At 47.5% G+C, this 25,924-nt stretch overlaps 2 protein-coding genes across 3 annotated transcripts; both read right to left on the bottom strand.

Moving 5' to 3' along the window:
• Positions 1-621: 621 nt before the first annotated feature.
• LOC127584421 (beta-microseminoprotein-like) lies at positions 622-13,065 on the bottom strand. 2 transcript variants are annotated; one of them, XM_052041221.1, is made up of 5 exons: positions 13,031-13,065; positions 3,933-4,086; positions 3,687-3,765; positions 2,564-2,681; positions 622-863 (listed from the first exon to the last, which is right to left on the bottom strand). In XM_052041221.1, exons 1-4 carry the CDS (start codon positions 13,058-13,060, stop codon positions 2,663-2,665), a joined length of 282 nt encoding a protein of 93 aa, XP_051897181.1. In that variant the 5' UTR covers positions 13,061-13,065; the 3' UTR covers positions 622-863; positions 2,564-2,662. The 2 variants fall into 2 exon arrangements, with proteins under 2 accessions (XP_051897181.1, XP_051897179.1); XM_052041219.1 differs by lacking the exon at positions 13,031-13,065 and having other exon boundaries at positions 3,933-4,080.
• Positions 13,066-17,316: 4,251 nt separating this feature from the next.
• Positions 17,317-20,205, bottom strand: LOC127584420 (beta-microseminoprotein-like). The gene is made up of 4 exons (XM_052041218.1): positions 20,122-20,205; positions 19,864-19,942; positions 19,102-19,219; positions 17,317-17,566 (listed from the first exon to the last, which is right to left on the bottom strand). Exons 1-4 carry the CDS (start codon positions 20,122-20,124, stop codon positions 17,437-17,439), a joined length of 330 nt encoding a protein of 109 aa, XP_051897178.1. The 5' UTR covers positions 20,125-20,205; the 3' UTR covers positions 17,317-17,436.
• Positions 20,206-25,924: the final 5,719 nt, after the last annotated feature.

The following is a 25,924-nucleotide window of genomic DNA, read 5'->3' as shown; positions in this document are numbered from 1 at the left end:
ACAATCTACCTCGTTATGACCTTGCACCTTATTATCTACCTGCACTGCACTTTCTCTGTAGCTCTGACACTTTACTTTGCATTCTGTATTGTTTTACCTTGTACTACCTCAATGTACTGTGCAACAAATTGATCTGTACGATCGGTATGCAAGACAAGTTTTTCACTGTACCTCGGTACATGTGACAATAATAAACCAATTCCAATTTCAGTTCCAAGTTTTTTTGTGCCACCTTCCTTAAGAGTGGATATGAAGTAGCTCTTTAATTCCTCTGCCTATTCATTAGTCTTCATCTCCCGTCACTGGCTATAAGTATTGGTTCTCACTTGTCTTTCTAGTGCTTTCCTTTGACTTAGATCTCTCAAACATTACTTCCCATGCCCTGATGCACATTTTCTCCTGCACCGAGATACACACAACGCACGCACAAAAACACACACACTCACACGGACAAATACACACCTGCCTTTCCTGCTGAACATTTCCTTAGATACTTTACTTGCACTCATTCCAACACACGTTTTCTCACACACTTGTGAAATCCACCTCACACTTTTTCAGAGCCTCTTGTCTCTCACACCCAGTTCTAAATGAATAATGGGCAAGATAAACATTGCAGAATAACTGTGGGATATGTTTAATGTGAAGCAGACATTACATGCAGGAGATAAGTCTCCAATATCCTTTTGATGATTGCTTCTACATTGGAAGAGAGCTGCCTGTGAATTCCAGCTCATTACAGAACACTTTGTGTCACAGGACATTCAATAGACGGGTCGTTCTTCTTGGACACTCGATACCGACACCTTCGAGGGTTGAACAGTGCAACACAATCTTCTGGGTACCCAACTGGTGTGGGGACTCTGGGGAATAGACCAGAAATCCATTCAGGAAAAAACTTAGAACTTCAGAATCACAGGAAGGACAGGCATAGAAGGAGATCACTCAGCCCATCAGGTCAATTCTTTTTCCAGGGAGGAGCAATGCAACATGTCCACCACACTCATTCTCATCACAGTCCTGTAAATGTTTCCCTTTCAAGGGTGTATTCAGTTCTGTTTTGAATCTGCCTTCACTACAGTGCATTCCTGACCCGGACCACTCGCTCCATAACTGAAGGGTTTCCTCAGGTCACATTTGGCTCCTGTCAGTCAACCTCAAGCCACGCCCTCGGGATCTCGAACCCCCTCCCAACGGGTACAGTTTCTCTCTGAATCTCCACAACCTTCTTGATCTTAAATTGCTCGATCTGATCCACCATCGACTTCCTATCTTGCAAGCAGGACACCATCTGCTGTTCCAGACTAACCATTTAATTAATGACCCCGAGCAAAATAAAACGAACAGCGGGAGGATCCGGCAACATCTGTGGAGGGGAAGGGGTAGTCCATGTTTCGGCTGGACATCCTGCTTTGGATAGAAGGTCTAATGAGCCCCCAATCCCTGCCCCACCACATAACTAATGGCCTTCGTGCCCGGGAGTCATTGTGAACAAGCATCGGGCAGAAACGTGCAGGTGTCTTTCACCGTGGGAAGTCTGGAATCAGGGATCACGGCCTCAGATCAAGGGAAAGGCCACTTGGAACTGAAATGAGGAGAAATATCTTCACTCAGAAGGTGATGAACCTTTCAAGTTCTCTGCTTTAGGCGTTCAGTCATTGAAAGCCCAGATCGGTAGGTTTCCGGATATTAGAGGAATCGAGGGATATGGGGATAGTACAGGTAATGTTGTTGAGGTGGAAGATCAGCCGCGACGTGGTTCAACTGTGGGACAGGTTGGAGGGGCCGAATGGCCATTTCTGCTCATATTTTATTATTTTCTGTCAAACCGAAGCCCCAGTAGCTCCCACAAATTGACTGGCAGCCATTCACATGTTCCCTGATTCCCCTCTGTCACCTCCCGAATGTGCAGTTGGAGAGGGGCAGCGGTCCATAGCCCGGGACAGAGAAGAGAACAACTCGGCACAGACCCGCCCGCCCGCCCAGCGCTGACGGCGGACAGCTGTGCTGCAATGGTGCGGCCGTGTTGAATGGAGGCTGTGCCGCTCCCTCATATTTTGCCCCATTTGCACCTCACTCCCCATTTCCGGCCCCATCCTAACAATATCCCACTCTCCCCATTCATCCCTTCCCAGGACACTGGCCTACTCACCCTTCACTCACTCCAGCCCAACCTTGTCCGCAACTCCCATGTCTGCAGCACCGCCCAATCCGGTGGGAGTTGGTGGGACGTTGGGAGAAGAAAATGGGTTGGGGCAGGATCCGTGTAAATGGTGGTTGATGCTCGGCACGGACTCGGTGGGCCGAAGGGTCTGTGTCCGTGCTGTGTGACTCTATGACTTACTTCTCATCTGGGTTTCCCGTCCCCCATCCAATACGTCTCCCCAGCCCCAACCATCCCCCATCTCCCCCCATCTCTGTCTGGATCCGGACCCCGCTCCATGATCCAGTCTGTCTCGGGTCTGGTTCCCTGCCTGGCATCGGTAACACCAGCCGAGCCCCGCTGTGCCAGTCCACACGTCGGGGTCGGATCATGTGCGCTGAACGGCGGAGGATCACTTACGTCGGACAGCATTCGGCAAATTCCTCGCCACACCTGCACCTCCTGCAGACGGAATCGAGCCAGGATTGTCTTACCGGGTGCACCGACCCGTCGAATGGGTCAATGCAGTCGGCGGTCGCTGTTGGTCATAAAGACAGGGGTTGTTCAGTGTGCCGTCAGGGAGTGGGGTGACCCGCGGGGGTGGCGGGGTTGTGTTAACTCAACGCCGACGCACCCTTGGAAGTGAACCATTCGGATCATTGGGAAGAGCCGGGTTCCAGCCGCCGTGTGCGCTGACCTGTAAGATGCCTGAGAACATTCCTGACAAGGAGAAACCAAAACCCAATCAGTTAAGAGACCCCGGCTGTGAGTCAGGTGATGCCTCGACTCCAGCTGATCACACAGTGAGCGCCTCACGTCACACTGGCTCTACCCAGTGTTTAGAGTGGGGACAGTGGAGGCGAGTATGATTTTTGTTCTAGTTACCGTGGGCGCCAGCTGGATTATCTGGCGCATCCATCCCCATCCCTCCCCCCCCTTCACCGCCCCCACAAAGGCTGAAAGAAGAGCCCACCCAGTGACTGGTTCCAGCACCCACAGCCTGGGCGAGGTCTGGGGATCACATTGGCCCAGGGGTTCACACTGGGACCACGGGTGCCGGCAGGTATGGAGTGAGCTCCGAACATGAGGTTCTCATTTGGGGCTCAGAGCTGGTTGGAGCTGGGCGTTGGGTCGGGCGCCGTTGACAAAATGCGAGTGAAACTGAACGGTCCGGCCCGAGTCCCGGGTCCAGGTCAGCCTTTGTGATCCCACAAAAGCCAGTGATTGTCAACAGTTGATTAGTTTTATTAATAGTTGAGGGTTAGATATTGGTCGGGATACAGGCGCGGCTCCCACATGATTGTGATGAGATCCTTCAATGTGCCCGTGGACATTATCGTGTTTCAGCCGACGGACGGCAGAGTTACACTCCCTCAGCTGAGGACTGGTCGTGGGGGACACCCTCCACTGCCGTCAGACTCCAGCCCGACCGAGGAGCAGGCGGGGAGCCAAGGTTGGCGAGCGTTAGCTCTGCTCCATCAGTGTGATATCGCCCAGCTCAATCCCTGCTATCGGTCAAGTGTCTGAGAGCGGAGTTTCGCACCGTCCTTTCTCCGGAGAATGCAACCAGATTCCGAAAGTTGAGCAGCGAGAAACAGCAGAGCGATGCACAGTAGGAGCTTCTGTGGAGGAAGGGAGAGAAAGAGAGCTCGGTGAGCGACGTTGTCAAGTTACTAATGCTGCAATAATTCCCGGTCACTTTAACCTTGGTGGCGGCAAAGTTGAGCAACTCAGAGCTTCACTGAACTCCAAACAAGTAGCCGCATGCACAAAGCTGATTCATACACACCATGATCGTCCCAACCAGACTGGTTCTTCCCCGTGACGGACCAGGCAACCTCTGTCCGTGCGGCACCGACTGCAGACTTTAATTCTCCAGTTTCACTGCCACGCCGGTCGTTCAACTCTCGCTCCTGCTGCGTGTGTCCGTTCTTATCAGGCTGCTGGTGACAGGGTGATAGGCTCAAGGCTGAATAATAACGGGGTCACCGGTGGGATATTCAGGAGGGCGTGTGTTCCCTGCCACCAGGGTGGGCTGTGGACTGGGGTGGGAAATGGATTACCTCAACATTCTGCGTTCTACTCAAACTGTCCTGCCGCCCGTTTTGCCTCCTGGTCGCTCTCACATTTCCACTGTTTGGAAAAGTTACTTTGTTCTCAACAATCAAGTCGTTGACACAGGTTGTGAAGGATTGGAGCTTGACCACGGATCTCTCTGGGACCCCCCGAGTCACAGCCTGACAACCGGAGAAGGACCCATTTATTACTGCTCATTGTTTACAACCTGTTAACCAAGGGGGAGTGAATGGCCGCGTTGGGACAGACTGTTTCGACTTGACTTTTAATTTGAATGGCCCCAACTCCGACCTGTCCTGTGAGCAGACTGTTCAAGACACGGCGAGTTACTGGCTCCCCACCACGTCTAATGAAACCACTTTAGTTCCTGGGCTTATGCCTGGTGTGGTTATGGGGACTGTTTTCATTTGGCTGCGAAGACCATTGGGGTATCCCAATATTGAAGATTGACGACTCTTCCAGTCACTCTGATATGTGAACATTGCGCTGAACCAGCTCCAGAAATGTCCCAGGATCTAAAAACCTGCAGCAACACTCAACATCCCCTCCCCACCCACCTCTGTTCCCTCCCCAGATAAATCAATGGGAAATGTTTGCAAAAAGTCAAAGACCTCCAGGGTGCAAACAATATTTCAGATTTCCCGGCAGTTGGCCACAGGATAACACTGATTTGTTGAGCCGCGGCAAATATTTTACCAGCCAGTTCATAACCGTCAGCAGAAATCTATGCCAATTAAAATGAAGTCCCGCAGGAGATAATGAACCATCGATAGTCAACAAAGCATGTCAAGAATATGTTGACCGGAGTAGAACCAGTCTAAAGCTACCCTAACCTAGAGGTAGAGCAGAGGACTGGAAATTTTACAGTAAACAGCAATGAGACTAAAAAATTAATAAGGAGGGAGAAAATAAATTTGAGAGATAACTATCATGTAATATCCAAACAAGTAGCGAGGGCTCTTATGAATATATAATAAGTAAGAGTGTGACTAAGGCAAGCCTGGGGCCGCCAGAGAGCGAGTCTGGGGAATAAATAACGTCGATCAACTAAACGGCAGGAAAGTCACATCGATACTTCCGAAAAATGGAGGACGCGGCAAATATCCCAGAGATTCCTGATGGGCTAGTTTTAACTAATATGGCAGATCTGCTAACAGTCACCATCCCAGGATAAGGTATTAGAGAAAAAATAACTGGACTAAAAGCAGACGAGTCACCAGGTGCCGCTGGCCTGTACCGGAGAGTTAAGGGGAAGTGGTCGAAGCTTTTCAAAACTCACTGAGTTCCAGGAAGGTCCCAGCGGATTGGAAAAACACAAATGTGAATCCGATGTTCAAGGGAGTAAGACATTTTTAACCTCCCCCTACTTCAGTCTGAGGTTCCCGCCAGCTTTAAGAAGGCCACGATCAACCCGGTAACTAAGAAAATAAAGTAACGTGCCGTAATGACCACCACCCGGTGACCCTGACATCCACCATCATGAAGTGTTTGGAGAGGCTGGTCGTGGCACGGATTAACTCCTGTTTCCCAGACGACTTCAACCCACACAATTTGCCTACTGTTGAAACGGGTCCACTGTGGATGCTTTCTCCCTCGCCCTACACATCTCTGGAGCATCGGGACAGTGAAGACACCTATGTTAGACTATTGTTTATTGACTTCAGATCCACCCTCAATACTATAATTCCGAGCAAATTCATCTCCAAACTCCAAGACTTTTTCTTTATCGATTTCCTGATCATCCATTGCTGAATTTTAAAACTCTGCTAGAGCTCCAGCTTCTGATTATTCTGGCAACTTCCCAGTGCTTTCCTCAGATTTAGATTTATCAAACATCAGCTTCCATGCCCTGTGCACATCTTCTAATGCACCGAGATACACACAACGCACACACACAGAAATATACACACATATAGACACACACATACACACACACACACGCACACACACACACACACACGCACACACACACACACACAAAGAGCCTCCTCTGTCTCACACCCATTTCTAAATGAATGATGGGCAAGATAAGGATTGCAGAATAATTAAGGAGTATGATTAATGTGAAGCAGACATTACATTCAGGAGATAAGTCACCGATATTCTATTGAAGATGATTTCTACTTTGCAAGGGAGCTGCCTATTTATTTCAGCTCATTTCCCAACTGACCCCCGCACAGGACATTCAATAGACGGGTCGTCCCTCCCGTACACTCGATACCGACAAGCTCGGGGGTTGAACAGTGCAACACGACCTTCTGAGTACCCAGCTGGTGTGGGGTACCTGGGGAATAGATCAGAAATCCTATCAGAAAGAACTCAGAACTTCAGAATCACAGAAAGGACAGGCGTTGAAGGAGGTCACTCAGCCCATCGGGTCAATATTTGTTCTAGGTAGGAGCGATGCCGTATGCCCCCACACTCATTCTCATCGCTGCCCTGTAAATGTTTTCCTTTCAAGTGTTTATCCAGTTCTGTTTTGAATCTGCCTCCACTACAGTGCATTCCTGACCCGGACCACAAACTCCATAACTGAAGGGTTTCCTCAGGTCACATTTGGCTCTCCTCAGTCAACATCATGCCACGCCCTCAGGATCTCGACACCATTCCCAATGGAAACAGTTACAAGGCAGGAGCAGCAACTGCTTAGGAAGGCAAATAGCATATTGCCCTTCATTACAGGAGGGCTGGGGTTCAGAAATGGGGAAGTATTGCTGCAATTGTACACGGTTCTGTTGAGACCACACCTGGAATGCTGTACGCAGTTCTGCTCCCCGTATTTAGGAGAGGATATACTGGCATTGGATGGTGCCCAGAAAAGATTCATGAGGCCAGTTCCAGGGATGAGGAGGTTGTTCTGTCATCAGCAGCTGAAGAAATTATATATATATTCTTTGAAGTTCAGAAGAAGGAGGGGATGATCTAATTGAAACACATGAGATCACTAGCGGGCATCGTGTGGTGGATGGCAAGCTATTTCCATTATTGGGAGAATCTCAAACGAGAGGACGTAGTTACAAAATTAGGGTCATTTCGAACTGAGGTATGTGGAAACTTATTCTTGTAGAGGGTGATGAATTTTTGAAATTTCCTACCCCAGAGATTTGTGGAGTTCAGATCATCGGGGGTATTTAACGAGAGATTAAATGATTTAATGATTCTGAAAGGTCAGGGGACTGATGGCTCTGGAGAACTGTCTCAGAAGAGATGAGACCTGGGGCGGATGACCCTTGGTGATATTGAATGGCCGGGCAGACTTCGGGGGACAGGTATCCTCCACCTGCTCCTATCTTGTTTTGTCCTCATCAATCCTAATCTTGATTTGGCAAATCATGATGCAGGACCGGAATCTGTTCGGGTGGAGCGAACAAATAGCCAAGGGAAGAAAACATTTAATGAAAGAAAAAGCTGCAAATGCCGGAAACGGTCACCGGGTCAGGCTGCATCCATGGTAAGACCCACAGAGTTAACATTTCAGGTTGAAGACCCTGAACCAGAACTATTTGACACTGTTTCTCTTTACACAGCTGCTGCCTGACCGGCTGACTGTTTCCAGCATTCTCGGTTTTTAATCCGACTTTCCACCTGTCACTCTGGTGAATCTTCTGTGCACTCCCTCTACTGCAAGAGCATCCTTATTTAGGTAAGGAGACAATACACGACTCCAGATGTAGTCTTACCAAAATCCTGTTTAACTGCAGGAAGACACCTTTACTCTTGTACTCAAATCTTCTCGCAATAAAGGCGAATGTACCATTTGCCCTCATATTAAGGGTCTGCATGTTTACTTTCAGCGAGTCGCATACAAGGACATTCCTCACAAGGTCATCCTCACATTCCCACTCAATTCTGCGTCATTGGGAAGTTTGGAAATGTTAATTTGGTCCCGTCAGTCAAATTGTTGACAGAGATTGTGAAGGGCTCGTTCTCCAGCACCGTTCTCCATAGGACCAGCCTGACAACCGGAGAAGGACCCACTTATTCCTACTCTGTTTCTTTCTCGTGTGTTAACCAAGTCTCAATTTACAAGTATATTATCCACAATTTCATGTGCTTTGACCTTATTCACCAACTTCCTGGGATCTTATCGAAAGCATACGAAAAAAAACAAATACGATACCAACAGTGTTTTCCCTCTCATCTACGCTACAGGTATATGCCCTTAAAGAATTCCAGTAGAATAGTCAAACACGATTTGACTTTCATGAATCCGCGGTGACTCTGCTTAATCATATTATTTTCTAATTCTCTTGTCAACACTCACTCATTCACTTCTCTTGTTAACTCTCACTCACTCATTTTCCCAACTGCTACTGTCAGTCTGTAGCTCCCTGTATTCTGTTTCCCTCCTTTCTCAGGTAGTGGATGAATTGAATTGTGTAAGATGATAACCAATGCATCCACATTTCCACAGTCACTACTTTCAAAACTCAAGAATGTGGATCATCAGATCCCTGAGACTTATCAAGGTTTCGGACTCATTAACCAGTACGTTTTATTACTCAATTTTGTTTTACTTCCTGATTTGTACTGGACCCTTCGTTCCCCAGTACTTATGTGATTTTTTTTGTGTCTTCTTCCTTGAGGTGAGATCTGAAGTACTTGTTCAGTTCCTCTGCCATTTCATTAATCCCGTCATCCCATCTCTGTCGAGAAGGAACCCACATTTCCTCTCACTTGCCTTTTCCCTTTCAGATACCCGGAGAAGGCCTTCAGTCTATTATTCTTTCTCACCAGTTTACTCTTATCCTCTTTGCCATTTCTTTATTAAATTCCTGACAATATTTTGCTGAATTCTAACATGTTCTCAAAGCTCCGGCTTCTGCTTTTTTTCTGCCACATTTTCAGGGCTTTCGTAGACAAAGATCTCTCAATTAGTCTCTTTCGTGCGCTGGAGCACACACTATCCTGCATAGAAATTTACAGATACATGCGCGGGCGCGCGCGGGCGCGCGCGCACACACACACACACACACACACACACACACACACACACACACACACACACACACACACACACACACACACACACACAAACTTCGTCAAAGGCTCCCGACCCAAAACCCAGCTCTGCCCAGCTCCGAGCCTCATCCGGACAATTTGGATGAACTTTCCGCTCCCCACCCCCACCGAGCTCTATCTGTCCATCGCCCCTCTCCTATCCGGTTATGCTCAACACCTACCTCTGAATCTCTGTTTTCCCTTCCCTCTAGCACCTTAATACGTTTTCTTATGTATTACACATCCAGGGTGGTTGTGATTGCGGGTGAGGACCTGGAGCGACTGCTCCAAACCTCTCCGCGCCCCACAGTGGGACTGTGTTGGCGAGCATTCGATGCGGGACAGCGCGCTGTCCCCCTGAGGCTTGCCATTGCCGTGTGCGCTGACCTGGACCTGGGACTTGGGATGCACAGCTCATTTCCACTGGGGTTTTGTCGAAGGCGCCCCAACCCAACACCCGGATGCACCAGACTCCAAGCCCCAACTGAGAAGCTGCTGTCCCTAGTGACCTGCTGAGTGTTTCCAGCCTTTAGTCCGATATTCCATCTGTCACCGATGAATGCTTACTGCGTTCCCACAAGTCTATCCTTCTTTAAGTAAGGAGACAATAATCATATACACTCACCAAAGTACTGTTTATAGAACATACAACATAGAACATTACAGCACAGTACAAGCCCTTCGGCCCACTATGTTGTACCGATATCTTATCCTGCTCTGAGATCTATCTAACTCTTCCCTCCATTTTCTATCATTCACATGGCTATCTAAGAGTCTCTTCAATGTCCCTAATGTATTTGCCTCCACCACCTCTGCCCGCAGTGCGATCCACGCACCCACCACTCTCTGTGTAAAAAACTAACCTCTGACATCCCTCTTATATCTTCCTCCAATCACCCTAAAATTATGTCCCCTCGTGTTAGCCGTTGTCACCCTGGGAAAAAGTCTCTGACTGTCCACTCGATTCATGCCTCTCATCATCTTGTACACCTCTATCAAGTCACCTCTCATCTTCCTTCTCTCCAAAGACAAAAGCCCTAGCTCGCACAACCTATCCGCATAAGACATGCTCTATTATCCAGGCAGCACCTGGTAAGTCTCCCCTGCACCCTTTCTAAAGCTTCCACATATTTCCTACAACGAGGTGACCAGAACTGAACACAATGCTCCAAGTGTGGTCTAACCAGAGTTCTACAGAGCTGCAACATCACCTCGTGGCTCTTCAATTCAATATCCCGACTACCGAAGGCCAACCCTCTCAACCTCTGTGGCGACCTTGAGGGATCTATGGACGTGGACCTCAAGACCCCTCTGTTCCTCCACACTGCTAAGAATCCTGCCATTAACTTTGTATTCTGCCTTCAAAATCGATCTTCTATTCTGGGTTGAACTCTGGCCCAGCTCTCTGGCCCAGCTCTGGCCCAGCTCTGCTTCCTATCAATGTCCTGTTGTAACCTACAGCAACCTCCTACACTATCCACAACAGCACCGACCTTCATGTCATCTGAAAACTTACTAACCCACCCTTCCACATCCTCATTCAAGTCATTTATAAAAATCATAAAGAACAGGCGTCCCAGAACAGATCCCTGTGGAACACCACTGGTCACCGACCTCCAAGCAGAATATGCTCCATCTACAAGCATCCTCTGTCTTCTATGGGCGAGCCAACTCTGAATTCCCACAGCCACATTTCCCTGGATCCCATGTCTCCTGATTTTTGAATGAGCCTTCCACGAGGAACCTTATCAAATGCCTTACTAAAATCCATGTACACCACATCTACTGCTCTATATGTAACTCCCCAGAGCCCCGTCTGATGCATGCTTTCTAAACCTTAGGGAAGCTTCTTTCTTCCTCTTGACAAGATGTTCTACATCTCTTGTCAACAATGGTTCCTTCACACTACCATCCTTACCCTGCCTCAATGGGACAAACCTATCCAGAACGCCATACAAGTATTCCTTAAACAACCTCCATATTTCCATTGTGCACTTCCCCAAGCACATCTGTTCCCAATTTACGCTCCCAAGTTCCTGCCTAATTTACCATCCCCCAATTAAATACATTCCCATATCGTCTGCTCCTTTCCCTCTCCAAGGCTATGGTAAAGGTCAAGGAGTTATGGTCACTGTCTCCAGAATGCTTTCCCACCGAGAGATCTGAAACCTGATCAGGGTCATTGCCTAGTACCAGGTCCAGTATGGCCTCTCTTCTAGTCGGCCTGTCCACATACTGTCTCAGGAATCCTTCCAGGACACACCTAACAAACTCTGCCCCATCTATCCCCTTTACAGAAAAGAGTTGCCAATCAATATTAGGGAAGTTGAAATCACTCATGACAACAATCCTGCTACTTTTGCACCTCTCCAAAATCTGCCTCCCGATCTGGTCCTCAGCATATCTGCTGCTATTGGGGGGTCTGTGAAATACTCCCAATAGAGTGATCGTTCCCTTCCTGTTTCTGACTTCCACTCACACTGAATCAGTAGACAATCCCTCCAGGGCATCCTTCCTTTCTTCAGCTGTGACACAGTGCCTGATTAACAAAGCCACTCCACCACCTCTTTTACCTCCGTCCCTGCCCCTTTTGAAACATCTAAACCCCGGAATATCCAGCAGCCATTCCTGCTCTTGTGACAGCCAAGTCTCTGTAATAGCCACAACGTCGTAGATCAATGTACTTACCCATGCTCTAAGTTTATTCCCCTCATTCCTGATACTCCTTGCATTAAAGTAGACATACTTCAACCCATCCAACTAACTGCAATTTTGCCCTTTCAACTTCTTCACAGTCTTTCTACACGCTGCATCTACTTGTACACTAAATGCACCAATCTCTGACCTGTCACTCAGGTTCCCATCCCCCTGCCAAACAAGTTTAAACCCTCCCCAACAGTTCTAGCAGACCTGCCTGCAAGAATATTGGACCCCCTTCAGTTCAGGTGTAACCCGTCCCTTTTGTACAGGGCACATCTTCCCCAGAAGAGATCCCAATGATCCACAAATCTGAAACCCTGTCCCCTGCACCAATTTCAGTTTAATTGCAGTAAGACACCTTCACTCTTGTACTCAAATCTTCTCGCAGTAAAAGCCAGTGTACCATTTACCTTCATAATAAGCGTCTGCATGTTCACTTTCAGTGAGTTGTGCACGACACATGTCACATTCTGCGTCAACATTTGTTAATCTCTCACCATTTAAAAAGACTCTGCTTTTCTAAGTTAGTTCCAACTGAAAGGAATCACCCCATGTTATTCTGTTGTACACAGTCTGCCATCCAATCTTGTTTGTTGAGCACTCCTCACATTTCCACGTATACTTGTGTCATCAGAAAATTTGGGGAAGTAAATTTGGTCCTATCAGTCAAGTCGTTGACACAGATTGTTAAGGGTTCGGGCTCAAGCACCGATCTCTGTGGAACCTCACGAGTCACAGCGCGATAAACGGAGAAGGATCCATTTACTCCTGCTCTTTGTTTTCTACCAAGGGGGGTGGGGATTGATCAGCGTTAGGACAGACTTTTGGACTTGGGATGTTTCTGGGGGCAGTTCAGCACAGCGCTGACGAAATTGGTCTGATAGAACATTACAGTGGCTTTTATTTCCGGGTGAGTCCCAAAGGGCCAGGACGAAGCACATTACATCTACGTCCAGGTGGGGGACCCGCTGGTGATCTCCATGCACTGGTGACCTCCGAGGGGATCTGGTTCCCTTGGCCAACGGACTGAAACAGAAGGGCTTTGTGACTTGAATGGTCCCCCACACGGACCTGCACTCTGAGCAGACAGTTCAAGTCTCGGCGACTTACCAGCTCCCCACTGTGACCTAATGGAGTCATTTCAGTTCCTGGGGACACACATGGTTTGGGGGTGGGAACTGTTTTCCTTTGGCGGGGAGGAGAGGCCCTGAAGACCAGTGGGATGTCCCAATATTGAAGATTGACAACTCTTCCAGCCACTCTAATATTTGAACATTTCGCTGAACCAGCACCATAAATGTCCTAAGACCAAAACAACCTGTAGCAACACCCAACACCTCCCCCTCATCCACCCCCCGTTCTCACCCCAGATAAATCAATGGGAAATATTTGCACAAAGTCAATAACCTCCAGGGTGCAAACAATGTTTCAGATTTCCCTGCAGTTATGCCGTTTCCCTGTTGGGTTTGGCCACAGGATAGCACTGGTTTGTTGAGCAGAGGCAAATATTTAAACAGCTAGTTCATGACACTCAGTAGCAATTTATCCCAATTAAAACAACCACAGGAGAAAAATGAACAATTGATTGTTCAGAAAGGAGTTCAAGAAAATATTAAATCAATGAGTGGAGTATAAACCCCCTCATCCTACCCTAACCCTAACCTAGTGGTAGACCAAGGGACTGGGAATTTTACAAGGAACAGCCATGAGAGACTAAAAACTTAATAACGAGGAAGAAAATCGATAACATGGAATAATATGAGGTGATTGATTTCAATAGAAATAACCGAGAAAGGCTGAGTGTAGAATATTAACATTACATCCTTATTTCTGAACACCAGTCCTCTTGTAATAAAGGGCAATATACAATTTGCCTTCCCAAACACATGCTGTTCCTGCCTAGTAACATAGCAATTTGCAAACAAGAACCCCTGGATCCCTCTGTATTTTGTTCATCCGCAACCTTTCTCCAGTTAGATAATATTCTGCCTTTAGCTTCCTCTCACTGAAGTGCATATCCTCACGCTTCCTGCATTAAGCTCCATTTGCCAAGATTTTGCCCACTCACTCACTCAGGCGGTCCAAACATCCTCATCACAACTAATCCTCTCACTGTGTTCAGCAAATTGGATAAATTGCACTTTGACTCAATCTTCAGGTCATTTGTATAATATACATATTTCAGGGCAAAGAACAGACAAATGCCATATTGCCCTTTATTACAAGTGCTATGACACATGGGTTAGTGGAGTGTTTGCTGCACTCCCACTGTGGCAGCCATAACCTTCTTTAGGTAAGGAGACAGTAATCAAATACTTTACTCCAGATGTGGTGTCACCAAGGTCCTAATTAACTGCAGTAAGTCACCTTTACTCTTGTAATCAAATCTTCCTTCAATAAAGACCAATATACCTTTCCTCCTCATAATTGCCTGCATGTTTACTTTCTGTGAGTTGTGTACAAAGACACGCAAGTCCTTTTGAGCATCAACATTTGTCGATCTCTCATCATCTAAAAAAACCTGGCTTTCCAGTTTATTTCTTCTGAAATATATAACTTCATGTTATTCTATGTTATAATCAATCTGCAAAGCAACCTTTTTACATCCTCAGTGTTCCTTATATTCCCACTTAGTTCTGTGTCATCAAAACATTTAGGGATGTGGATCTGGTCCCATCAGTCAAGTTGTTGACATTGTGAAGGGTTAGGGCTCCAGGACGGATCCTGTGGGACCCCACTAGTCACAGCCTGACAACCAGAGAAGAACCCAATTATTCCTACTCTTTGTTTTCTGCTTGTTAAGCAAGTCTCAATCTACTAGTGTATTATCCCCAATTTCATCTGCTCTAACCTTGTTCATCAACCTCCTGGGATCTTATAACAAGCTTCCCAAAAACAAAACAAATATATTACATCCATTGGTTTTCCCCTCATCTACTATATTATTGATATGCCCTTAAAGTATTCCAAGATTAACTGGACTTTCATAAATCCACATTGATTCTGTTCAATCATATTATTTTCTAATTCGCATGATATCATGTCCGTTATGAGGATTACAACATTTTCCCAACAGCTTGTGTCAGTCAGTAGTTCCCTGTTTTCTTTCTCCCTCCTTTCTCAAATAGTGGCTTCACAGTGTGCATAAACTTCTTTAGGTAAGGAGACAAGGTTCAAATACTCTACTCCAGATGTGGAATCACCAAGGTCCTATTTAACTGTAGTAAGCCACCTTTACTCTTGTAATGAAATCTTCCTGCAATAAAGACCAATATACCATTGATCCTCATAATTGCCTGCATTTTCACTTTCAGTGAGTTGTGTACAAGGACACGCAAGTTCCTTTCAGCATCGACATTTGTCAATCTCTCACCATCTAAAAACACTTCTAATCTACAGGAAACATGGAGACACAAGAAACTCACAGTCACCATTGCAGGTGTCAGAACAGTCTTCCAGAGGGTATACCCACAGAGAGCATCTGATCCGGATGGTGTTCCAGGCCGTGTCCTCAGATCCTGTGCAGGTCATCTGGTGGAGGTATTTGCAGATATTTTAACCTTCCCCTACTTCAATCTGAGGTTCCCATCTGCATTAAGAAGACCACTGTCATCCCAGTACCCAAGAAAAATAAGGTAACTTGTGATAATGAATACCACCATCATGAAGTACATTGAGAGGCTGGTCATGACACACATCAACTCCAGCCTCCCGGGTAACTTCAACACACTGAAATTCACCTACTGTTGAAACAGGTCCATTGTGGATGCCTTCTCACTGGCCCTAAACTCATCTCTGGAGCACTTGGACAGTAAAGATACCTATGTTAGATGATTGTTTATTGACTGTAGCTCCACTTTCAAGACTACAATTCCAAGCAAACTTATCTCCAAACTCCAAGACCTGGGACATAACATTTCCATTTGCAACTGGATCCTTGACCTTCTGACCAACGAACCGCAATCAATGAAGATAGGCAGCAACACCTCTGGCACGATTATCCTCCATACTGGTGCCCCACAAGGCTGTGTCCACAGCCCCCTACTCAATGCCAATACACTAACAGCTGCATGGACAGATTCTGCTCTAACTCCATCTACAACTTTGCAGATGACACCACCACAGTGGGCCAAATTTCAAATAATGATGAGTCAGAGTACAGGAAGGAGATAGAGAGCCTAGTGGCATGGTGTCATGAAAACAACTTTTCCCTCAATGTCTGCAAAACAAAAGAAATGTTGAAGGACTTTAGGAAATGGGGCGGTGTACATTTTCTTGTTTACAGCAATGGTGCAGACGTCAACAGGATTGAAGGCATGAAGTTCCTAAGAGTGAACATCACAAATAGCCTGCCCTAGTCCAGCCACAAAGACGCCATGGCCAAGAAAACTCACCAGCACCTCTACTTCCTCAGGATACTAAAGAAATTTGGCATTTCCCCTTTCATCCTCACCATTTTTTATTGATGTAACATAAAATGCATCCTATCTGGATGCATCACGGCTTGGTACGGCAACTGCTCTGCCCGAGACTGCAAAAAACTGCAGAGAGTTGTGGACACAGCTCAGCACATCTCTGAAACCAGCCTCCTCTCCATAGACTCTATCTACACCTCTTGCTGCCTCAGTAAAGCAGTCAACGTAATCAAAAAGCTCACCCACCCCGGACATTCTCCCTCCTCCCATTGGGCAGAAGGTAGAAAAGCCTGAAAACTTGTCCCACCAGGCTGAAGGACAGCTTCTATCCCACTGTTATACGACCATTGAAGAGTACCCTATTACGATAAGATGAACTCTTGACCTCACAATCTACCTCGTTATGGCCTTGCACATTATCGTCTATGTGCATTGCGCTTCGTCTGTAACACTTCATTCTGCATTCTGTTATTGTTTTTCCCTTGTACTACCTCAATGCAATGTTGTAATGAAATGATCTGTATGGATGGCATTTAAAACAAGTTTTTCACTGTACCTGGGTACATGTGACAATAATAAACCAACTTGCCAATTCACCAAACTGTTTCTCTTTCTCACTCTGTTACTCTCATATTCCTCTTCATTTTATTGATCACTTTCCTGATCATCCATTGCTGAATTTTAAAGTGCTGCCAAAGCTCTAGGTTCTGATTATCCTGGCAACTTCCCAGTGCTTACTTTAGATTTAGATTTCTTAAGCATCAGCTTCCATGCCCTGTGCATATCTTCTAATTCACCGAGATACACACAACGCACACACACAGAAACAGACACACACACACACACACACACACACACACACACACACACACACACACACACACACACACACACACACACACACACACAAACACACGACCCTACTCTCTCTCACTCTCTCTCTCTCACCCATTTCTAAATGAATGACGGGCAAGATAAGGATTGCAGAATAACTGAGGAATCTGTTTAATATGAGGCAGACATTACATTCAGGAGATAAGTCACCGATATCATATTGATGATGGTCTCTACATTGCAAGGGAGCTGCCTATTTATTTCAGCTCATTTCCCAACTCCTCCATGCACAGGACATTCAATAGACGGGTCGTCCCTCCTGTATACTCGAAACTGACAAGTTAGAGGATTGAACAGTTTATCACAATCTTCTGAATACCCTCGTGGCGTGGAGTACCTGGGGAGTAGATCAGAAATCCAACCATAAATAATTAGGAATCACAGAAAGGACAGACATAGAAGGAGGTCACTCGTCCCATCGGGTCAATACTTGTTCTAGGTAGGAGTAATGCAGCATATCCCCCACACTCATTCTCATCACAATCCTGTAAATGTTTTCCTTTCAAGGGTGTATCCAGTTCTGTTTTGAATCTGCCTTCACTAAAGTGCATTCCTGACCCAGACCACTCGTTCCATAACTGAAGGGTCTCCTCAGGTCACATTTGGCTCTTGTCAGTCAACCTCATGCCACGCCCTCTAGATCTCGACCACCCCTCCCAATGGGTACAGTTTCTCTCTGAATCTCCACAACCTTCTTGATCTTAAATTGCTCGATCTGATCCATCATCGACCTCCTGTCTTGCAAGCAGAACACCCTCTGCTGTACCAGACTAACCATATAATTAATGACCCCGAGCAAAATAAAACGAACAGCGGGAGGATCCGGCAACATCTGTGGAGGGGAAGGGGTAGTCCATGTTTCGGCTGGACATCCTGCTTTGGATAGAAGGTCTAATGATCCCCCACCCCCTGCCCCACCACATAACTAATGGCCTTCGTGCCCGGGAGTCATTGTGAACAAGCATCGGGCAGAGACGTGCAGGTGTCTTTCACCGTGGGAAGTCTGGAATCAGGGATCACGGACTCAGATCAAGGGAAAGTCCACTTGGGACTGGAATGAGGAGAAATATGTTCACCTAGAAGGTGATGAACCTTTCAAATTCTCTGTTGTAGACGTTGAAAGCCGAGATCAGTTGGATTCCAGAAATTAGATGAATCAAGGGGTATGGGGATAGTACAGGTAAATGCTGTTGTGTTACAAGACCAGCCGTGATGTGTTTCAACTGTGGGGCAGGTTGGAGGGGCCGAATGGCCTACTTCTGCTTTTATTTGTTATTTTATTTTAAATCGATGCTCCAGTAGTGCCCACAAATTGACTGGCAGCCATTCACATGTTCCCCGATTCCCCTCTGTCACCTCCCGAAAGTGCAGTAGGAGAGGGGCAGCGGTTCACAGCCCGGGACAGAGAAGGGAACAACTCGGCACAGACCCACCCACCCAGCCAGCGCTGACAGCGGAGAGCTGTGCTGCAATGGTGCCGCCGTGTTGAACGGTGGCTGTGCTGCTCCCTGACATTTTGCCCCATTTGCACCTCACTCCCCATTTCCGGCCCCATCCTAACAATATCCCAGCCTCCCCATTCATCCCTTCCCAGGCCCCTGTATGGACTCGATGGGCTGAAGGGCCTGAGTCCGTGCTGTGTGACTCTATGATTTACTTCTGATCTGAGCTTACCGTCTCCCATCCAAGCCGTCCTTCCACCCCCAACCATCCCCCCTCTCCCCCCATCTCTGGATCCGGACCCCGCGGGATGCTCGCGTCTGTCTCGCGTCTGGTTCCCTGCCTGGCATCAGTAACACCAGCCGAGCCCCGCTGTGCCAGTCCACACGTCGGGGTCGGATCATGTGCGCTGAACGGCGGAGGATCACTTACACGTCACAGCAACCGACAGTGCCCTCACCGCACGAACACCTCACACAGACGGGATTGATCCATGATTCTCCCACTGCGTACACCGCCCCGTCGTATGGGTCAATGCACTTGGCGGTGGCTGTTGGTGATAAAGACAGGGGTTGTTCAGTGTGCCGTCAGGGAGTGGGGTGACCCGCGGGGGTGGCGGGGTTGTAGTGTTGACTCAATGCTGACGCACCCTTGGACGTGAACCATTCGGATCACTGGGTTCCCAGTGTCCGCTGACCTGGACCCGGAACTTGGGCGGGACGGTTCTGTTTCACCCGCATTTTGTCAACGGCGCCCGACCCAACGCCCAGCTCCACCCAGCTCTGAGCCCCAGGTGAGGACCTGATGTTCGGAGCTCATTCCATACCCGCCAGCACTCGCTGGCCGGTTGAAGTTACGCCGTTGCCCGTGGTTATGTGATAGCCAGACCTCACCCAGGCTGTGAGTGCTTGAACCAGTCACTGGCTGGGGCGAAACCTGCATTAGTCCTCTCTTTTGAGCCTTAATGGGTGACGGTGCTGCGGGGATGAATGAGGATTCAGCTGGAAGAGTAGCCCCCCCCCCCTCAGTTGAGGATTGGTGGTGGGGTTCCACCTCCACTACCGTCAGCCACCAGCCCGACCGAGCAACAGGCAGGGCGCGAACGCTGGCGAGGGTTAGCGCTGTGCCCTCAGTGTGATACCGCCCAGCTCAATCCCTGCTATCGGTTGAGTATCTGAGAGTGGAGCTTCGGACCGTTCTTTTGCTGAAGATAGCAGGCAGATTCCGACGGTTGAGCAGCGAGAAACAGCAGAGAGATGCACAACAGGAATTTCTGCGGAGGAAGGGACAGAAAGAGAGCTCGATGAGCGATGTTGGCAGGTTACTAATGCTAAGATATTTCCCGTTCACCTTAACCACAGTGGGGGCAAGGTACAGCCACTCAAAGCTTCGGTGGCCAGTTCACTGAACACCAAGCAAGTAGCCGCATGCACAAAGTTGATTCATACACACCATGATCGTCCCAACCAGACTGGTTCTTCCCCGTGTCGGACCAGGCAACCTCTGTCCCTGCGGCACCGACTGCAGACTTTTATTTTCCAGTTTCACTGGCACGCCGGTCGTTCAACTCTCGCTCCTGCTGCGTGTGTCCGTTCTTATCAGGCTGCTGGTGACAGAGTGTAAGGCTCAAGGCTGAATAATAACGGGGTCACCGGTGGGATATTCAGGAGGGTGTGTGTTCCCTGCCACTAGGGTGGGCTGTGGACTGGCTTCAGTCTCGGCTGGGAGATGGATTCCCTCATATTTTTCTTCGTTATCCTCAAGCTGCTGTACAACCCCTTTGTTGCCTCCTGATCGTTCACATTCCCACTTAAATTCGTGTCAAACGCAAGCCTGGAAGTTTTCATTTGTCGTCGTCAGTCAAGTCGTTGGCACAAATTATGAAGGGTTGGGGCCCGAGCACGGATCTCTGGGACCCCCCGAGTCACAGCCTGACAAAAGGAGAAGGACCCGTTTATCACTGCTCATTGTTTTCTGCCTGTTAACCACGGTGGAGCGTTGGGACAGACTTTTGGACTTGGCATGTTTCTGGGGACAGTCGAGCACAGAGCTGACCAAATCGGTCTGACGGAACATTACATTGGCTTTTATCTCCGGCTGAGTTCCAATGGGCCAGAACTAAACACATCACATCTCTGTCCAGGTAGGGGACCCGCTGGTGATCTCCAAGCACTGGTGGGCTGCTGGGGGTCCTGTTGCCCTCAGACAACGGTGTGAAACAGAGGGGCTTTGTGATTTGAATGGCGCCCAACTGCGACCTGTCTTGTGAGCAGATTGTTCAAGGCTTCTCGAGTTCCCCGCTCCCCACTGCGCCTAATGGAGATACTGCAGCTCTTGCGGACATGCAGGGTTTGGGAGTGGGGACTGTTTTCCTTTGCCGAGTAGGAGAGGCACCGAAGACCAGTGGGAGTTCCCAATATTGAAGATTGACGACTGTTCCAGCCACTCAGATATTTGAACATTGTGCTGAACCAGCCCCAGAAATGTCCTAACACCAAAAACAAGCCGTCGCAACACCCAACACCTCTCCCTGATCCACTCCCCCCGCACTCCCCCCCCCCCCGCCCCCCGTTGTCACCCCAGATAAATCAATGGGAAATGTTTGCACAAAGTCAAAGACCATCAAAACAATATTTCAGATTTCCCGGCAGTTATGCTGTTTGCCGGTTGACTTTGGCCACAGGATAACACTCGTTTGTTGAGCCGCAGCAAATATTTAAACAGCTAATTTATAACCTTCGGTAGCAATTTATCCAAATTGAAGGAAATCCCAGGAGAAAACTGAACCATCGATGTTTAGCAAAGTTCAAACCATGTTAAATCAATGATGGAGGATAACTACCTAACCTTACCCTAACCCAAACTGAGTGGTAGACGAGAGGACTGGAAATTTAACAACAGCAATGAGAGACGAAAATATTAATGAGGAGGGAGAAAATCGATTGAGTGATAACTATCAAGTAATATCTAAAACAAGAATCAAGGGCTTGTGTGGATATATCCAAAATAAGAGTGTGCCTAACGTTCGTGTGGAGCCCCTAGAGAGCGAGCCCGGGGAATATATAATGCTGAACAAGTAAACGGCAGGAAAGTTAAATCAATTCTTTTCAAAATTCTTCACGGTGGAGGTCGTGGCAAATATCCCAGGTTCCTGATGGGCTCCTTTAAACTAATATGGAAGATCTTCTGACAGTCACTATCACAGGGACAAGGTATTAGAATAAACTAACGGGGCTGAAAGCAGACGAGTCATCAGGTACCGCTGGCCTGTATCTGAGAGTTAAAAGGTTTTTCAAAACGCACTGAGTTCCAGGGATTGGAAAAACACAAATGTGAATCCGATGTTCAAGGGAGTAAGACGAGATGTGAGTAACTATAGGCCTGATAGTTTAACATATGTCGTTGGCAAGATGCTGGAGTCTGCAATCAAGGACGAAAACACTTGTCAATTAGAGAAATTTAATGTAATCAAAACAAGTGACCATTTTTTTAAGAAAGGTATATCCTATTTGTCAAATTTGCTGGATTCCTTGAGGATGTAACAAGCAGAGTTGGTGGAGGAGAAGCTGTAGATGTGGAGCATTGGGATTTTCAGAAGGCGTTTGACCGACCGGGTGGCACATAAAAGTCAAGGGCGCAAGACAGTCGGAGTGAATGGAACCTTTTCAGGCTGGAAAGAAGTAAACAGTGGAGTGCCTCAGGGATCCGTGGGCAGCGTCCAATGCCAGTATATCCTTTATTAAATAACGGGAGCAATACTGCGTACAGCATTCTCGGTGTGGTCTCAACAGAACCGTGTACAATTGAAATATTACTTTCCTATTTCTAACTCCCAGGCCCCGGTAATAAAGAGCAACTTGCCATTTACCTTCCTAAACACTTGCTGTTCCTGTATTGTAACTTTTTGCAATTTGTTAACAAGAACCCCTGGATCCCTCTGTGCTTTGTTCATCTGTAACCTTTCTCCAGTTAGATAATATTCTGTCTTTAGCTTCCTCTCACCGAAGTGCATATTCTCACATTTCCCGCATTAAGCTCCATTTGCCAAGATTTTGCCCACTCACTCACTCAACCAGTTCGAACATCCTCATCACGACATGACCTCCCACCGTGTTCAGCAAATTGGATAAATTGCACTTTGACCCCAACTCCAGGTCATTTATATAACATAAATATTTCAGGGCTAAGAACAGGCAAATGGCATCTTGCATTTTATTACAGGAGGGCTGGGGTTTAGAAATAGAAAGTATTGTTACAATTGTACACGATTCTGTTGAGACCACACCTGGAATGCTGTATGCAGTTTTGCTCGCATGTTTTAAAATATATACTGGTATTGGACACAGCCCAGAAGAGATTTGCGAGGCCAGTTCCAGTGATGAGGGGGTTGTTCCATCATGAGATGTTCAAGAATTTACATCTATATTATTTGGAGTTTAGGAGAGGAGATCTTATCGAAACATATTGGGTCATCATGGGCCAAATCTCAAACAATGATGAGTCAGAGCATAAGAAGGAGATAGTGAGCCTGGTGACATGGTGTCATGGCAACAACCTTTCCCTCAATGTCAGCAAAACAAAAGAGCTGGTTATTGACTACAGGAAGCGGGTTGGTGCACATATTGCTGTTTACATCAATGGTGCTGAGGTTGAGAGGGTTGACAGCTTCAAGTTCCTAGCAGTAAACATCACCAATAGCCTGTCCTGGTCCAATTATGTAGATGTCATGGCCAAAAAAGTGCACCAACGCCTCTACTTCCTTAAGAGGGTAAAGAAATTCGGCATGTCCCTTTTGGCCCTCATAGATGCGCCATAGAAAGCATCCCCCTCTGGATGCATCAAGATTTGGTATGGCAACTGCTTTGCCTGGGACCACAAGAAACTGCAGAGGACTGTGGACATAACTCAGCACATCATGAAAACCAGCCTCCCCTCAATGGACTCTGTCTACACTTCTCGCTGCCTCGGTAAAGCAGCCAACATAATCAAAGACCCCACCCACCCCAGACATTCTCTCTTCTCACCCGTCCGATCGAGCAGAAGATACATAAGCCTGAAAATACGTACCACCGGGCTCAAGAACAACTTCTATCCTGCTGTTATAAGACTACTGATCGGATCTCTTGATATTACGATCTACTTGGTTATGGTCTTGCACCGTATTTTCTGCCTGCACTGCACTTTCTCTGAAACTGTAACACTTTATACTACATTCTGTTATTGTTTTTTTTTTCCTTGTACTACCTCGATGCACTGATGTGATGAAATTATCTGTATGGATGGATGCAAAGCAAAGTTTTTTCACTGTACCTCGGTACATGTGACAATAATAAATGAATTTACCAATTTACTTATTCTTGCAAAGGGTGATGAGTTTCTGGAATCCCCTACCATAGAACCTTAGAACCATAGAACAATACAGCACAATGCAGGCCCTTTGGCCCACCATGTTGTGTCGACCTTTAAACCATGCTTAAGACTATCTAACCCCTTCCTCCCACATATCCCTCTATTTTAAACTCCTTCATAAGCTTATCTAACAATCTCTTGAACTCGACCAACGTACCTGCCTCCACCACTACCCCAGGCAGCGCATTCCATGCACCAACCACTCCCTGGGTGAAAAACCTCCCTCTGATATCTGTCTTGAACTTTCCACCCATTACTTTAAAGCCATGCCCTCTTGTATTGAGCACTGGTGCCCTGGGAAAGAGGTGCTGGCTGTCTACTCTATCTATTCCTCTTAATATTTTGTACACCTCTATCATGTCTCCCCTCATCCTCCTTCTCTCCAATGAGTAAAGCCCTAGATCCCTTAGTCTCTCCTCATGATCATACCTCAGACACTGTGAGTTGAGATCATTGGGGATACTTAAAGAGGGAGTAGATACATTTTGAAAAGATCGAGCAAGCCAGGGCTCTGGAGAGCCATCGGTGAAGAGGAAATGAAGATGAACCATGGCCATATTGAATAGCAGGGCAGGTTTAAGGGGTCAAGCATCCTAAATCTGCTCCTTCTTGTTAGGTCCTCATCAGCCCTGACCTTGGCTTGGCAAATCATGACATAGAATTGGAATCTGTTTGAGCGGAGTTCAGAAATAGTAAGGGGAAGAAAACAATCAATGAAAATCAAAACACTGCAAATTCTGGAAACAGTCACCAGGGCAGGCTGCATCCATGGAAAGAAACACAGAGTTAACATTTGAACACACCCCATCGGAACTACATGACTGTTTCTCTTCACACAGATACTGCCCGCCTGCTGAGTATTTCCAGACACCTTTACAACGATACCGCGCCGGTGTTACTTTCCAACTCCGGCCATTCCACACAGAATCTCCTTCTCCTTGTGCTGCTTTTTTTTACTCCCACTTCTCGTATTCTGGACTCATCGCCACTCCCACCTCGTTCCATCCGCCCACACCCACAAATCTATCTACATCGGTCTCTTCTCCGTTGGTTCACCTTTCCTTCACCCCACCTCACCTGGTTCTATCTGCCCATCATCCCTCCCTTATCTGGTTCGACCTATCACTACTTGCCCCTGTCTCACGCGTCCCTCTCACCTCTTTGTACTGCCTATCTTGCTTCTGCACTCCCAGCCCAGATGCGGGGTTTCGACCCGAACCGTCGACCATCCGCTTGCCGCCAGAGATGCTGCTCGACCCGCTGAGTTCACCCGCAATAGACTTTTTGTTCCAGATTCCAACACTTACAGTCTCTTGAGTCTCATTTCCAATCGGGCTGCTGGTGACAGAGTGAAAGGCCCAGGGCTGAATAGCAACCGGTGAAATACTCCCGAGGGTGTGCATTCCCTACGGTGGGCAGGTTGACTGGCTTCAGTCACGGGTGGGAAGTGCAAGTCACACTCTGCTCCATCTGGCAGTGCGGGGTCAGCGGGCAGAGTTAAAATCAGGCCCATCTCTCCCAGCAGCCGAAATCCCAACTCTGGGATCGCTGTGACTGAGGGTGAGGAAACGGGGGCGACTACTCCAAACCTCTCCGCTCCGGTCTGTGAGGCTGTGTTGGCGAGCAGTCGATACCGCACAGCGCGCTGTACCCCTGAGACTTGCCACTCCCGTTGGCGCTGACATGGACCTGGGACTTCGGCAGCGTAGTTCAGTTCCACCCCGGTTTTGTCTAAGGCGTCCCGACCCAACACCCGGCTGCACCCAACTCGGAGCCGTGTGTCCTGCTGAGAGTTTCCGTCATTATCGATTTTTAATCCGACATTCCGGCTGTCACTGGTGAATCT

Source organism: Pristis pectinata, chromosome 29 (genome assembly GCF_009764475.1).
Source record: "Pristis pectinata isolate sPriPec2 chromosome 29, sPriPec2.1.pri, whole genome shotgun sequence".
Classification (NCBI taxonomy): domain Eukaryota; kingdom Metazoa; phylum Chordata; class Chondrichthyes; order Rhinopristiformes; family Pristidae; genus Pristis; species Pristis pectinata.
The sequence above is the reverse complement of the archived record's forward strand: the minus strand, read 5'-3'. Positions and strand labels throughout refer to the sequence as shown.